A 16,112-nucleotide genomic window follows, 5' to 3' on the forward strand; every position below is an offset into this window, starting at 1 on the left:
ATTTGGTAGCTGTTAAAAGAATCTTGAGATATTTAGTGTTAACTCCAAACCTTGGCTTGTGGTATCCCAAGGGCTCCACTTTCGATTTACTTGGCTATTCCGATTCGGATTACCCCGGTTGTAAAGTTGATCGAAAGAGTACAACGGGGACTTGCCAATTTTTTGGTCGGTCCTTGGTGTCTTGGAGCTCTAAGAAACAAAATTCTGTTGCACTATCCACCGCCGAGGCCGAGTATGTTGCAGCCAGTGCTTGTTGTGCTCAACTATTTTGGATGAGGCAAACCTTGAGTGACTTTGGTTGTGAGTATACAAAGATACCCCTCTTGTGTGACAATGACAGTGCCATCAAACTAGCCAACAACCCTGTCCAACACTCAAGAACCAAGCACATTGACATAAGACATCACTTTCTAAGAGACCACAAAACCAAAGGAGATATCGCTTTAAGTCATGTGAGTACCGATAAGCAACAAGTCGATATCTTTACAAAACCCCTCGATGAGCAAAGGTTTTGTTTTCTTAGGAGTGAGCTAAATATCTTGGATTCTCGTAACTTGTTTTGACATGTTGCACATACCGTGTATTGATCCCTAGACTACAGAAAAATGTTATTTGTGTGAGTTATTTCCAAAAATTTTGATGTTGTGATCGTTGGATCATTCCTTACCTCAAATGATCATTGTTATGTATTGTTGATTGTGCCTAATCATTCTGAGTTAAGAATCTTAGATGTCCATACATTATTCTCTATATCATCGGATCAAAAAATCTGTCATCAAATCTATCTAAATTGGCAAATCTCTCTGGTAGAACCCGGATGATCCGGACCTACCTTGGATCATCCGGTCCATTCCGCAAAAACCTTACTGATCATACCCGGAAGATCTGGCCCCATTTCAAATCATCTGAACTTGGTGATCCCCGGATGATCCGGACCTTAACCGGATCATCTGGCCTCTACGCCCAGATCTCTCTGGTCATGTCCAGATGATCTGACCTTACCCCGGATCATCCGGCCCTGACAGCTGCCCTATATAAAGGGCCGGCGGCGGGTTAAACCCTAACTTGTTCATTTTCTCCCCGCCGTCCCCGCTTCTCTCCTCAAAACCGCGCGTGGCGATTTGGTGATTCAACCAGGATTTCTTCAATATTTTTTGTACATTTGATTCTCCACGTCTCAAAAGATCCGGACTCCTCCGGAACTCCTTCGATTTGCACAGGAATCTTAAAGGTATCTCATTCAAAATCCCCTCATCCCGATCTCTCAATGTAGGAAGTCCTAGGGGATTTCCTCCGGTGAATCATCTTCTTTATCTATCTAGAGGTCATGCCTAGAGTTTCATTAGATTTCGTTGGCTAAATCCTCGGATTCATGACTTTGTAGTTCATCCCGAGCAGAGCCGGATGATCCGGCCTATGCCCGGATGATCCAGACCTGGACAAGTCCGGATGATCCGGTGCATACCCGGATGATCCGGCTATACCCAGGAAAGAACTACTTATTCATTGAATTTTTTCATTCCTTCTCCATTATATTCTAAATCTTGGTTACTTATCTTGTGTTCTAGATGGTGAAAACCAAAGTGAGTAAGAAGAAGGGTCCTCCCACTGATTCAGACAGTGATGATGATTATAGGGGGAGCTCTGAAGAGGAAGTGTACACTAGACCCAAGCAAAGCACCAAGAAGGGGGCGACCAAGAGAAATGTAAGGGGTCGTGGTGCAGCATATCCACCTGGACAAGGCAGAAGTACAGGAAGAACTTCTAGAGGGCAATCTAGCTCTGCTCTAGCTGATCCTAGTAATCCTAGGATTGAGCCTGATGCTGATATTGATATTTCATATCTTGAGAATGTTATGGCCACTATTGCTCAACCAACTCGTGACCGTCGTGATCCTCCTATGATCAACTACAAGAAGGGTGGCAACTCTGTTGAACATCTGAGATATAGTGCAGATCCATTTGAGGTTGTGCGTAGCTTTCGTGGTGATTCTCGCTTTTGGTTTTCTCATCAAGCCGACTACTATGAGTCAGTTATCATGACCAAGAAGCATGTCACCACAGAGATGAAGTGGATCGATTGGAATTATTTGAAGTGGTTAGCTTCACCACTTAAAGAGGTAGTTGATGCTGTTTATGACTAGTGCCAAGAGATGGATTTGATTGATATCATGAGTTTCTCTTGTCCCTGGAATGAGGAAATTGTGGCCCAATTCTATGCCACACTTCATATTAGTAATGACGGACGGATCTTTCAGTTTCTCATTGGAGGAAAAAGGTTCACAAACAATATGGCTCAGTTCAGCATCTTGTTTGGCCACACTGGAAACCAAGTTGGTTATGGTGGTGGATACTTTGTGGATCGTGATGAGACAAAGGTGGATTTGCATGAAGGTAATGAACTTGATCCCTCCAAGATGCACTTCATGTATGATCGGGCTTATGGGCAAGTCAAGGGTCTCACTCCATTCTATAGATTGCTCAACACTCTGTTCCGGTTTACTCTCACTCCAAGAGGGGGTGACTCGGACAACATCTCACATAGGGCCAAGAACTTGTTAGTACAGATGGCTCCTAGAAAGCGCAAGTTTGCAGTTATGGAGTTCATTTGAAATGAAATCATCTCCTGCTCATCAGATTCCTCCAGTGCATGTCACTATACGCCTTACATATTCCATATGATCAATACAGTGACTCAGCTCAATATTGTGCACAGCACCCTCCATGTGTCATATCATACAACCAAAGGCAAGATTGAGCAAGTTCTCCACATTGGTAATCACAGCACTGGGATTCAACCTTCTGGACCTTTTCCTGGTGTATATCCACCTTCATCTGCTTCTGCTCTTGGTTCATCATCTTCTAGAGGAGCTCCTTCATCTTCTCGGGCAGCACCTTCTTCACCTACAAGACCTTCCACCTCACGTGGGCGACGGGCTTCCAAAGGCAAGAAAGGCAAGTTGGATTTCATTACTCAAGGCATTTTTGCTTCCTTCAACTCCTAGGAGATCCGTGAGCATAGGAGGTACATGGATGAAGAACTTATTAAGTTTGAGAGAAGGCAAAAGGAAATCATGGCCAAAGTTGATCTTCCTCACTCTCCAGTTCGTGAGTCTAGGGACTTTCCCACTCCTCCAAGGGTCTACAATCCATGGGATGATTATATGCCTCAAGATAATCCTTTTGATGATGTTGAGCTTGACTATGGAGGTCAAGAAATGCCGGGCACAACTCATGACGAGGAAGAGGAAGCGGACGACGTAGATGAGGAGACCGAGTCCGATGGAGATGGTGATGGTGATGGTGATGGCGATGACGACGACGACGAGTAGCTTCCTTTTTGGCGCTTGATGCCAAAGGGGGAGTGAATTTGGCGCTTGGAGGCCCCTCATTCGCTTTTGCTTTTCATCATTTCATCTATTTATCCTATTTATGTATGGACTTGTAAGAACTTTGAGATGGTGTTATGTGTTGTGTGCCACGTGAACAATTTTGGTTTATAAGACTAAATTTACTAGTGTGATGTCGAACTTTTTATTTATCTATGGTGTGATGCTTGTGGATGGTGTAATGTTATTTCTCACTTTTTTGGTGTGTTGATTTTGTCATATGCATCACGGTTATTTCATCACACAAAAGCACATGTATGCAATGTTGTGGCGGGGAGCTCACTTAAATATGTGCATTGGCATTTGAGGCCACTTTGAAATATTCATGCACATATTTCGGGGGGAGCTCTTCTATCTCTTGATTAGAATACTTGTATTTTATTCCTCCTTTTTTAGCCCAAATTGGTATTGTCAACAATCACCAAAAAGGGGGAGATTGCACGTGCATCTAGGCCCCTAAATGATTTTGGTGATTTTTGTCAATCACAATTTGGTGATATAATGCTTTGAAGAAAGTGTGTGCAGGAATAAAATGAAAAAAAACAAGAAGATGGAAAGAAGGTTCCCAATTTCAAATTGAGTATGGTGGATTCTATCGGAGATTTAATTTTAATTTTCGATTTGAATTTGAGTATAGGATCACCGTACTATCAAGGGGGACGCATTCGAATGAATTTCATGTTGTTAAAATGCTTCATTTGAGATGACATATTTGAGAGAAAACACTCACAAAATTTTCCCCTGCACAAAGTCTCTGCACAAGGTCGGATGATCCGGCCTTAGCCCGGATGATTCGGCCACAAAGTAAAATTCAGTACTGCGCAAGCCCGGATGATCCGGCCTTAGCCCGGATGATCTGGACCTGGTGACTTGTCAGCGTCTGAAAGAAGGCCAGGCCGGATGATCCGGCCCGACACCGGATGATCCGGACCTAGGAGTTCTGAGTGTGTTTGTTGACCTATTCTGTCACTACCTCGGATGATCCGAGGTTACCCCAGATGATCCGGGAACCACCAGAAAACACACAACAATCACTTTCGGGGGTTGGAGTATATATACCCCTTCACCCCCTTCATTTACTTCTCTCTCACTCCCCGACCAACCTCGCCTCCAAAGCATTAAATCCTTCACTTCTCTCCATCCTAGAGCTTGATTCTTGCAAGGAAACACCTAGGGATTGAGTGGAAGTGAGATTCGAGGTGTGATTTAAGAGCACTCTGAGGACTTGCACTTGTTCATCTCAAGAAGCACTTGAAGCAACCTTTGATTTGTCGATTTGTGTTTGTTACTCTTAGAGCTTCGCTCCTAGACGGTTAGATGTGCCGGTGAACTTCCATTCTCTTGTGGTTGAGCCCCGGAAGTTTGTATTACACCGTCCTTCGTGGACATCTACTAGTGAGCAACTCAATTTTCTTGTGTGGTTGATCGAGTGAGGGAAAGAGTTATAGGGCAACCCTGCTCTTTGTGAGCACCTCAACGGAGACGTAGCTCCTTTGTGGAGTGAACTTCGGGATAAATCTTATGTCTCTTTCATTTATTGTTGTATTTTTTGTTCTTGAGCTAATCTTGACTTGATCTACTTGTTAGTGGCTTTTCTCTTGTGCTAATCTAGTTCACAGGCTTTAGCTACTTCATTTATCAACTTTGTATTCAAAGAGAATCGTCAAAAGCTAAGTAGATTTCAAATCTCGTGCAAGATTTTTTCCCCCTGTCGGATGATCCGACCCTAGGCCGGATGATCCGACCCTAAGCCGGATCATCCGAATCTGACGATTTTCTGCGAAGCTTAAGGAGAGCTGCTACAGTAGATTCTCTTCTTCCTTCCTCTTTTTGTCTCTGCTAACATGTGTGACCCACCTGTTATTGGATCGATTTTTATTTTTCTTCTTATTTATCCATAATTTCCTCTTCCCTTTCTCTCACAAATAATAGGACTTAGAAAAAAAAATTAAAGCAAAAAGGATTGTGAAAGGGGATATGATGTAGTTTTTTTTCATCTTTAATCCTCTCTTTAGCAGATTATAGGGAAAAAACAATTGGATGTTTGATAGGAAAAATAATTGGATGATCGGTATTCTCAATTTGCCGATGATGAGGGTTTCTATATCTCACTACTGGAAAAAGGCCCTTAGGCACCGGTTGAATAGGGCCTTACCGGTACCCACAACCGAGACCAAAGGCTCTTGGCTTTAGCACCGGGTAACACAACCGGTACCAATGGCATTCATTTTTGTCAAAAATATGCATGCGGTGGTGGCTGGGATTCGAACTTGTGACTTCTTGCGTCACGTGCACCTTTCTTACCATCTCACCTACACATCACTTGTGATGGGAAGAGAGATATTTTTCTTTTGAAGTAACTCTTGGAGTTACCAACCGGTACCTAAGGCTCTTAAGGTACCGGTTGGTGTTACCAACCGATACCTAAGGCTCATCCATAGGTACCGGTTGATGGTACCACTCGGTACTAATGTAAAAGTTACCACCCAGTATATATGGTGAGCCTTAGGTACCGGTTGGTGTTACCAACCGGTACCTAAGGCTCATTCATAGATTCTATCAACCCCAAAAGTACCGGTATGAAGATGAACCGGTACCTATGCATAGGTACCAGTTCATTTTCATACCGGTACTTTTAGAGTGGAAATTTGGCTTGTTTTCTACTAGTGTCTATCAATAAAAGTTTTAAAAAATAATTAAAATTTATTATAATTATATGTCTTCCGTGTGACTTTGATTTTTTTATGTAAAATTAGAAGAATGAAGTATAAGCAGCAACCCAAATCCAAAACAAAAGGACAACTCTTCCGGTCTGACTTTCTGACCTGTGGTCCCAACAACCACCAGGTTTGCCGGTTTGCCCTCTTTTATTACCAAGGGGGGAAACACCTTTCTACATAAAAACAGGAAAAATCACCATCAAATAGAAAATAAATATTTTTTAATTATTTTTTGGTTGGTGGTGCCTGCCGTCTGCCGTGTTGAGGGGGAAGAGAGAAGGAAGGGGAAAGAGGCCTGGAGGACGGGGAGCCTGCAGCCACCATGGATTCCGAGCTGTGGATCTCGCGCCTCATGGCCGCCAAGCGGCAGTTCGCGCTGCAGCGCGCCCAGCGCCAGCATGCCACTCCGGCTTCCCATCACGGTACTTCCTTTTCGTTTCTTCATACGGCATAGAAATACCCTGCGGGGAAAAAATTGTTTAGATTGGACTGTACCGTTGGCGCCGGCTCTCTGTTGGATCTCGATTCATCACTTGAGAGATCGGATGTTTCCGTCCGGACCGGTTAATTGCTATTAATTTAAGCGATTTCAGTTGGATTTATGTTCTCTTCGGGGGCCGCGTAAGAAACGTTCGATTTGCAGCGGAAATGGATCTTAGTTTTGCTTCCTATTGTTGCATTTGGGGGCCTAGAACGGGCGAAAGAGACGGGAAAACGAGAGAAGATTTTGGAGATAGATGCGGCTGAAAAATTTATGCTGCTCATGTAAATGAACTTCTCGTTCAGCATTTCAATTATCCACCCTTATGTAAGAATTATTACATTATTATCTAAAAGGTTGGGACTCGAACTAAATTTCCTGACATGTCTTGTGTTATAATCTTTTTAATACTAGATTTATCTGAAAGGCGTAGTTTAGTGGTCATAGTTCTCAGCAATCTAGAGATGGCAGGATTAAATCTCAGAAAAATACAGAGTAAAATCTACTTAATGTATATTTGAAGGGAACTGTATCTATGACACTTAGACACAAAACACAGAAACCATACCATTGAACTAGTGATTGGTTGGCACAATCCTAAACTCTGTTGTAGATACTGATAAATAATACACTTGCAGATCGGTTTGGGTATGATGATATTGAACCAGAGGATGAGGGACGCTCAGACTTCCCATGTCCTTACTGCTATGAAGACCATGATATTACATCACTTTGCACCCATTTGGAGGATGAGCACCCATTTGAGTCTAAAGTTGTGGTAAGTTTAGTTCCTTCGTATTATGTGTGCTTCTTTTATTTGGCTTGCAATATCCAATATGTTTGGAAGGAAATGTAGATTGACTGTTTACAGGGAAATGTAGATTGAAAGTAATCGGATCCATACTAGTGACATTCTGTGTGACATTCAAGACCTAAAAGTATAGTTGTCTTCCATGGCTGTGATATAAAATATGGTCATATTTAACTACCAGTTATTTATGCTGCATATCCATATGGTTTGTTTTTGTTGGGCACTGTATTAAGTTGGTTATACTAACTAATATTTGTTTAATATAATTTGAACGATGTAAGTGTTCACATCAGAGTGTTATTTTTATTAAATATTGCTTATCATTTGTAGATGATGAAACTAATAAGCACTAAAATAACATGGTATTGATAATATTTTACATCACCTGCAACCTTACTCAAACTCAATGGATCTGAGTTCATCCGTTCGTGAACTTGATTGACTAAGAGGTGCATGTAAATAATCCATAATAACTCATCTAGATTTCTTGAGATGATGTCAAGCTTGAAACATAGTTGCACCATTCTAACTTAAGTTTTAAATTAGGGAATGCATATCAGTTGCTTTTAGGAACATTAGGCAATACACAAGTTGCTTCTAGGAACTTACTACCAGGCCCATGTTCATGGTTGGTAGGCAAGGAATGGTGTTTATCAAGTGTCTGAATCTATGTTTTCAAGGCGTCGCCTAGGCGACAAGGTGGTGGTGGCTCGCCTCAACTAAGGTGTCGCCTTAGTCCGCCTTAGCCCGCCTAGGTGTCGCCTAGGCGATAAGGCGGTGGTGGGTCGCCTCACCTCGCCTTAAAGCTTTAAAAACGTAGGTCTGAATGGCCTCCAGCAAGCACTTAGAAGTCATTCTCTACAAGTACCTATGTGTATAATCCATGAGCTTATATACTCTGTATCCTGAGTTAGGTTTTCCTCGTGACACCTAACCTTGAGCGTAACCCCTCACCAATCTGTACAGAGCCCCACACGCACCTATCTACACCCACGCTCACATAAATAGTTAAGTGGTCAGTGGTGATAGTTCAAAATAAGCACAATCATCCATAATGTTCTGGTTTGACATTCTAGAAAATGCTGACACTGTTTTTCATTATTTGGCCAACTACAGCACCCTTGTTGCAGTTAACCTCTTTCACCACATCTCTAAGCACTGCCACCACTGCACATTTGCACAGTATAACACAGGGGAAGTTTTAACCCTTCATTGCTTAACGTCTATGGGAAAGTTTTTTGAATTGCACTTGCTAAAGTTTTAACCTGTCATTTTACATGTTTAACATTCATGGGGGAAATTTTGTTCAATGAAAATTGCCAATTTTTAATTTCCATTATTTTTGCTTGGTTTTGACATATAAAATGGTTTTATGGTATTGGATTCATTTATTGCAACTAGCCAATTAGGTTATGCAAATCGGGGTACTTTAGAGTACACATAAGCGCTAAGGCATTAAAGTCACAGCAAGGAAATGTGGGTATGCCAGCCAAGTTTTCCGTTCTTCTCTGTAGTACTGAAATATTCAAAGAAAAGAATGGAAGATGCTGTAAGATCTTTTGAACTACTGCAAACGCGTGTATGAACAATCAAGATATTAGCTTTGTCAGAATGGCAATTAAGGTCTTCAGAACATTGGTGGAGCTAAAACTGGTTCAAGTGTTGTAAAATCTTGGCTGACTGCCTATCTGCTCATGAACATATAATAAGGTGCAATATCAAATATTCTTTGTATGTATGAAACCTAAATTCAGTAGAGGTTTGTTATACTTGATAGTTAGCATTCATACAGTTTGTCCAAGTAATTCACATGTTAAACACACTTTTTCCAAGGTACAATTACTTAATTGTTTGGTCTAGCATTCGCACAATGGTATCATAGACTGTTTTCTTTTTTTGGGGCAAGGACTGGTTTCAAATTTCAATCATATAATGGAAGTAACCTTTTTTCATTTTCCTCATTGTCTTTTAAAATTCAGCGTACCATATTCTAAGTATAAACTGAAGTTGTGGCCAAACTGATGGACCCAAAAGGATGGCTTCGGCTTATGTAGGGAAGTAAGTTGTAGCCTTGGCACATGGTCTCTGCTCTCTTCCCCAATTCACACACCACCATGCCTTCTACTCAAGTAAATTAGCCTATGGTGCTTTCGGCATAGGCTGCATCAGGTTTGCTCCATCGAGTTGTGGTGTGCCGTCAGAGCCTTTCGCCATTGAAAATTGCTCAAGGGCTTCTCTGCAATGGCACATTGGTTGTCCCCTTTTATTTTCTGTGGCATGATCGAAATTGAACTAATTCTCTAGGGATTGTGCATATGGTGTTTGTCTGTGTGTGAGTGGTATTGCACTCTTCTTTAATGAAATGACATGCAGATCTCCCACGTTGTTCGAGAAAAATAAATGCACCACCAAGCCTATGAGGAAGACATACATGCCCACAAGGTTGTTGGCCTTTCTGTTGAGGGGCTTATACACTATAAGTTGAGGCAAACCATGTTGTTTTTGTGGGGCTTATAATAGGCACAGAAGCTAGCTATTGGCATTATGAACATCTCAGCCCATTGCATCCATTATATATGTAATATATTCTACAGTTTCTAACCTCACTTTCATACGCATCCATTATATATGTAATATATTCTACAGTTTCTAACCTCACTTTCATATGCTCCATAGGCTTGCCCAGTTTGCTCGGCCAGGATTTCGAAGGACTTGTTGGAACATATAACTCTTCAGCACGGCTACCTGTTCAAAATATCCTTTTCTGAGATGATTGTCTTTATTGGCAGTTTGCACTGGTGTTGTAGAAGTTATTTTTGAACTGTAACTTCCGTATGTTTCCTTAATAATGTGCACTTGCAAAGACATCACAGGTTACGTAGAGTTGCTGGTGCTGGCAACCACACTCTCTCTTATGCAGGGAGAGATCTTCAAGAGACCTACTTAAAGGTGCTGCTTGGAAATAGCGGTCGAAGCAGCAGCACCACCAATACATCAACTTCAGTCACTGATTCACTGCTATCTTCATTAGTTTTAAATTTATCTTCATCAGAAGCAGAAGACACCTCAAAATCTTCTGCTCCTGCTGTGGCCGAAAATAGTTGGTTTAAAAGATCACTACCTTCAAAGAATTGGAAGATAAGGTACAATCCAATTCTTTTCCTGCCTCTTATCACTATTAGTTTACTCTGTCTACTTCTGCATGTTATGTGGCTTTTTTTTGTTTTAATCACGTGAAGTTTTTTAGCCTCCTTTGAATGAAAATGTGTATAGCTTAATGTTCCTTGCTAAGCCACAAAACCTGTTTAGGTACAGTTAGCTTAAAGATGTATGAACTATCCACATTAAATTAAGTTTTGCTGTTATATGCATGTTACAGTCAGCTTAATATCTACCTAGTTATCTGTCTACTTCGTTTTCTGATTAGACTAAGAACTTAGCCTAGACTGGATACACTCTGTAGGCCAAGTTATTGCGCATGAACTAACATCTTTCGAGAAGCTATTTTGTCATACTGGAATCCAGTTTGGTACGGCTGACAAGGTTGGCTTTGCACTTAATATTCACACTAAACAAAATAAGTGCTGTATTTGATCTCCCATCAAGTTATATACTCTTATTTGCACCTATCATGCAAGTTCATGTAACTGTGGTGCAATTTATTCTATGCTGAATGATTTACTTATATAGGTTCTCTGATAAGCTTAACCCCCTTTTCTACAAATAAGCTTAAGTTTGATCAAGCATGTCACCCTGGAGTGTAAATTTATCAGGCCTGTTTAATTGTACTATTCTTCCATTATGAAATGAAGTTTGCTTCATAAATCATATCACCGCAGCATTGCTGGCTCCATCTAGCCCTTAAGTTTTGAGAAACAAATGGCACTACAACTCTTGTACCAGATTATGCACTTTATCAAATGTTGTAGGCATGTTGAACAACTTGTCTCTACACAGATGAAATACATTATTATGATGGGATTTTGAACTCCAATAGAGAGAACTGGACAATTTCCAACATCAAGTCTTCTGAGTGCTTCATGATGTATTAATGCAATTTCTTCTTTTAGTTCTGCTGATTCCAACCTTAGTCATGAAGAGAGGGAGCAGAGAAGGAGGCGAGCTGTGGTGAGATCAGCGTTTGTACAGCATATCCTTGTCACTACCCTTTTCGATGACTAGCAGGACATAGCTCATGCATTGAAATCATGTGGGCTTTTTGCCCACTCATTTATCTGGATGAATAATGAGCTAATCACCTCCGGTATCTCGAAGTTGTTCATCAAACTGAGGCTGGTACCTGATTCCATGAAGCTCGATGATAAATTGAAGACTCAGAGGGCCTCTTACCTTATATGTTTTATATGGAAGCAGCTCTGAACATTTGCTGTCCAGATCAAATTCAGACTGCTAGGCTTTTAACTAGTGTTCTTATAGTAGAGTCTTGATGTTTCTTTCATTGGATTTCGTTTTGTGCTGCAGAACGTGTTGTACCTTATCCTATTTATTATTACTATGGACATTTGAATGTTGGCTTTCCAACTATGGCGTATGCTTATGAAATCTATTTGAACCTTGCGTTCATTTATTTCAACATATTCCAGTGTGTAAGTGACAACTCTATTAAATCCTTATGGCATTTGTAGTGTGCTTTTCATGAGTCTGGAGGTGTAGGTTTCGTAGCATCCTAGCCTCAGAATGAGCTATCTTTGCAAATGTCTGCCTAGGGGTGCAAATTGGTGATCCTTAGGTGTACCTCCAATTCTTTTTAGTTCAAAATTTTATACTAATTCTTCAAATTGAGATATCATTTTGAATAATTAATATAAAATTTTGAACTAAAGAGGGTTGGAGAGGCACCTAAGGATTGACACCCCTAGTCTGCCGTCATGACAATTTTCATACGTAAATCAAGGATAAGTTAATTAAACTGAGAAGCTGATAAGACAGCATCTGTGCTCGTCCACAGATGTAGAGGATGATATTGCTATTATTCCATTATGTGAACGATGAGTTAATAGCTTCCTTGGACCACCTACCTGGGCGTGTTTGTTTTCGATTATAAGCTTATTCTGGATGGAGAAAAGCGAAAATCCCATCTAAATGCGTCGCTTATTTTTCGCTTTTCTCAACCGCGGCTTCTCCAGGAATCGCAGATACAACGTAAACACCGATTCTGACCACCACGTCCAAAACTTCGCGCACGGGAGAAGCGAGCCGATTTTCCCACTGATACCCCTCCTCCCCCGTCTCCAACCCCTCCCGATAGGACTCCTCGCATTTCGGCGCCGCCCGTCCGTCCTGGACCGCCGCCCCCTACTCCGCCCCCTCCTCTACCGTCGCCGGCCCCCTACTGCGAGAACCCGTGCGGCCGCGGCCTGCTGGGACCTCCGAATCTCGCCGCCCCTCGGCCCCTCCTGTACCACCCCCACCCCCCCCCCCCCCCTCCTGCGGCGCCTCCCACGCCGAGACGCGAGGCGGGGCACCCGCGCGGCCGCACCAGCTCGTCCCAGGCGCCGTGCGGAGCCCGTGGAAGTGCCCTGCCGCCGCAAGTCCCGGATCCGCGCCGCCACCTGGAATCGTCCCGGATCCGCGTGGCCACCACCTAGAATCGCCCCGCTGCCGCAAGTCAGGTGCGCACGCCGCCCTTTTTGGCCCTATTTATTTCCTGGGAATGCATATTTCATGCGATTGGAGCAGCGCTGCCGGGCCACCTACTGATGCCCCTACTGTGTCCCTGCCCTCATCGATCTGGTGCCCTCCACAAGGTTGAGCACATCCGCAGCCGGCTCGATTCGTGTCCCTATCCTCGTCGATCTGGTGCAAGAAGCTGTAAGTGCCTCTTTTGCTTATTGCATGAATGTCTAGTGTAGGATATGCTGTTAATTGGATGAATATATAGTTGCAACATAGATGGATTGCTGCAGATTAGTGATATGTGCATACAAATCAGTTGGTAGTACACTGTTTTTGAAATAATAGACCTTGTGTTTTTAGATGGAAAAGCCAGGAAAGGTAGTGGCAAAATGGGATTCATTTGCCGCCAAAGTTTTTAATGATATTTGCTGCGAAGAAGTTCTTGCCCACAATCGCCCTCAACATTGTTTGAACAATGTGGGATATGCAAATTTGGTTCGCAAATTTTATGAACGAACCAAAAGACCATACACTGAAGGGCAAATGAAGAACCGATGGGATGTGCTGAAAAAAAGGTATACACAATGGAAAACTTTGAACTTAAGAGCCACAGGATTGGAAAGGGATCCCAGTACTGGTTGCATTGTTGCTGATGATGATTGGTGGAAGGAACAAGAACAGGTGAGCCATACATTAATCTTCTATACCTCCAAATTTGTATTGTTGAACGAATTGTCTAATAAATGCATTAATATATTTTGTAGGCTATGTCAGGATGTACTGCTAATTTCAGATTTGTACCATTTGAGCACGAGGATCAAATGAGAATAATGTTTGAAGCTGTTATAGTTACAAATGAGACCTCTTATGTTCCAACAGGGCATGGTAATGATGGTGAAGTTGGGGAGGGTGATGCTGCGGGTAATGATGATGGAGAGATAGGTGAGATTGGAACTAGTATGGAGAGGAGGGCAGGAAAAAGGGTTGCACATTACTCACCTAAGGGAAAGAAGAAGAAGACTTTCAGAGACCAATGCATGAAGCGTTTAGTTGAAGCATATGTGATTAAAGCTCAGAGTAGTAAACACTCTGCTACTTCACAAGTTGTTGATCTTGTTAGAGATGAGATTGGAAGTATGTTGGAGCAAGTCATTAATGATGGGGCTGAGGGAGTGATGAACACTTCTATGCTACACAACTTCTTACCAAGAAGGAGAACCGTGATGTATTCATTACACTGAAGACACCAAATGGAAGGTTGAGTTGGCTATGGAGGGCATGGGAGAACAGAAAGAAGCATTAGTGTGTTCTTTTTTGTTATTATTATCCTTATGTCCTAGTGTGAGACATTTTTCTTGCATCCTTAAATTTGTTGTGTGTGACTTTGGAGTATTTTTATCCTAAGACATTTATCAGTTGTGCTGTACCAATAAAAAATTTGGCTTGCTAATTATTACTTTTTCACAGGCTTTCATTCTATGAGTTCTTCTAGTTGTTCTAGTGAATCTTGAGGCACTTCTGAGTCTGGAAATGTCATGGTTGTTGATGAGTCTAGTGATGATGATGACGATTTCATGGTTGCAATGGTTGCTTTGGATTGGATGGCATCAAGAAATTTGTACAAGAAGACAATAGATAATTCCCCATTACCTATCATGACCGGATTACAATGGGTTGAGGTAACATTACATAATCTAGTTGATTGTTATGATATGTTCAGAATGCGAAGGTCAGTTTTCTTACGGCTTCATGACACCTTGGTTCAAAATTATGGATTGAGATCTAGTAGGATGTACACTAGCAAGGAAGTCTTAGGAATGTTTTTGTGGGCTTGTGGTTCACCTCAATCTTTTAGACAATGTAGGAACAAGTTTCGGCGATCATTAGAAACTGTTAGTAGAAAATTTGTAGAAGTTCTTGAATCCATTATGAGACTAGCTTTTGATATTGTGAGGCCAAAAGATCCACAATTTAGAACAATCCATCCTAAACTGCAAGAGGCTAGGTTCTGGCCGCATTTCGAAGATTGCATAGGTGCAATAGATGGAACTCATATACCGGTGACTGTGCCATTAAGTGAGCAACCCAAGTACATTGGCCGCCATGGGTATGCCTCACAAAATGTGATGGCGGTATGTGACTTTGATATGCGGTTCATATTTGTTGTCACTAGTTGGCCTGGATCTGTACTATCTTGTTGACTCTGGATGCCCTAATAGAAAAGGATTTCTTGCACCCTACAAGGGACAAAGGTATCATGTTTCTGAATTGCGTCATGGTCACCAAGCAGTGGGATTGAAAGAGGTGTTCAATCATGCACATTCATCCCTTAGAAATGTGATTGAGCGGTCATTTGGAGTTCTAAAGATGAAGTGGCGCATTCTCTTGAACTTGCCGAGTTATCCAGTTAACAAGCAGTCCAAGATTATAGTTGCTTGTATGGCCCTTCACAATTTCATTAGGGAATGTGACTTAGAAGATCCGCATTTTCGAGAAGATTTGAAGATGGTAGTCCTCATCTAATTTATGATGACACAGATGATGGTGGTACTGGAGATGATGTCGATATGAATGTATTTCGTGATGCGATCGCTACCGCTATGGTTTCGTGATTTAGTTGTATCCATCATTTATGTACTTGTACTTTAGAAATTAGTGCTGGGACATGTATTGGTATATTGTGATATTAATCTATTTGATCTAATAGTAATATTATGTAGTCAAGATACTTAGAAAATATAAGAATTTTTGAATTATACTCGTATTCAGCAAAAAAATGAGATGTCATCAGCCTCAAGGGCATTTTATATATTTTACCACTCAACTCAAAGAATCGACTCAAAATAATCAGGATTGCCAAACACCCAGCTTATTCAGACAACCATTCTCCAGGCAGCAGGCTTATCTCAGAATCCTGATTCTCAAAAAAACGAGGTTTAGAAAAGCGGAAACAAACAGGGCCTAGTTGGTCTACTCCCTCTTGGCTTCCAATATGGGACTAATGTCCTTGGGTGCTGCTATTGTGCACCCAGCACTAGCACGCGTGTTGGAGCTGGCCCAACAGTCGTCGAGCT

General features: G+C 41.8%; 2 protein-coding genes across 3 annotated transcripts; both read left to right on the forward strand.

Annotated features, from left to right (window-relative positions):
• Positions 1–6,319: 6,319 nt before the first annotated feature.
• On the forward strand, positions 6,320–12,035 carry LOC120655612 (protein DEHYDRATION-INDUCED 19 homolog 4-like). 2 transcript variants are annotated; one of them, XM_039933518.1, is made up of 5 exons: positions 6,320–6,531; positions 7,229–7,368; positions 10,078–10,155; positions 10,258–10,544; positions 11,472–12,035. In XM_039933518.1, the coding sequence occupies exons 1-5, from the start codon at positions 6,432–6,434 to the stop codon at positions 11,581–11,583; spliced, it is 717 nt and encodes a 238-aa protein (XP_039789452.1). In that variant the 5' UTR covers positions 6,320–6,431; the 3' UTR covers positions 11,584–12,035. The 2 variants fall into 2 exon arrangements, with proteins under 2 accessions (XP_039789452.1, XP_039789453.1); XM_039933519.1 differs by having other exon boundaries at positions 11,359–12,029.
• Positions 12,036–13,581: 1,546 nt separating this feature from the next.
• Positions 13,582–15,337, forward strand: LOC120653444. Its single transcript, XM_039931195.1, has 5 exons — positions 13,582–13,719; positions 13,803–14,172; positions 14,551–14,717; positions 14,759–14,767; positions 15,212–15,337. Exons 1-5 carry the CDS (start codon positions 13,582–13,584, stop codon positions 15,335–15,337), a joined length of 810 nt encoding a protein of 269 aa, XP_039787129.1.
• Positions 15,338–16,112: the final 775 nt, after the last annotated feature.

The sequence above is a fragment of the Panicum virgatum genome, chromosome 1N (genome assembly GCF_016808335.1).
Source record: "Panicum virgatum strain AP13 chromosome 1N, P.virgatum_v5, whole genome shotgun sequence".
Lineage (NCBI taxonomy): Eukaryota > Viridiplantae > Streptophyta > Magnoliopsida > Poales > Poaceae > Panicum > Panicum virgatum.

Coding starts and splice junctions, on each gene's coding strand:
- LOC120653444 (XM_039931195.1), top strand. CDS start 13,582: ATGAAGAACCGATGGGATGTGCTGAAAAAAAGGTATACACAATGGAAA. Junction 13,720..13,802: donor GGTGGAAGGAACAAGAACAG/GTGAGCCATACA, acceptor TATATTTTGTAG/GCTATGTCAGGATGTACTGC. Junction 14,173..14,550: donor TGTTAGAGATGAGATTGGAA/GTATGTTGGAGC, acceptor GTGAATCTTGAG/GCACTTCTGAGTCTGGAAAT.
- LOC120655612 (XM_039933518.1), top strand. CDS start 6,432: ATGGATTCCGAGCTGTGGATCTCGCGCCTCATGGCCGCCAAGCGGCAG. Junction 6,532..7,228: donor CACTCCGGCTTCCCATCACG/GTACTTCCTTTT, acceptor ATACACTTGCAG/ATCGGTTTGGGTATGATGAT. Junction 10,156..10,257: donor AGCACGGCTACCTGTTCAAA/ATATCCTTTTCT, acceptor AATAATGTGCAC/TTGCAAAGACATCACAGGTT.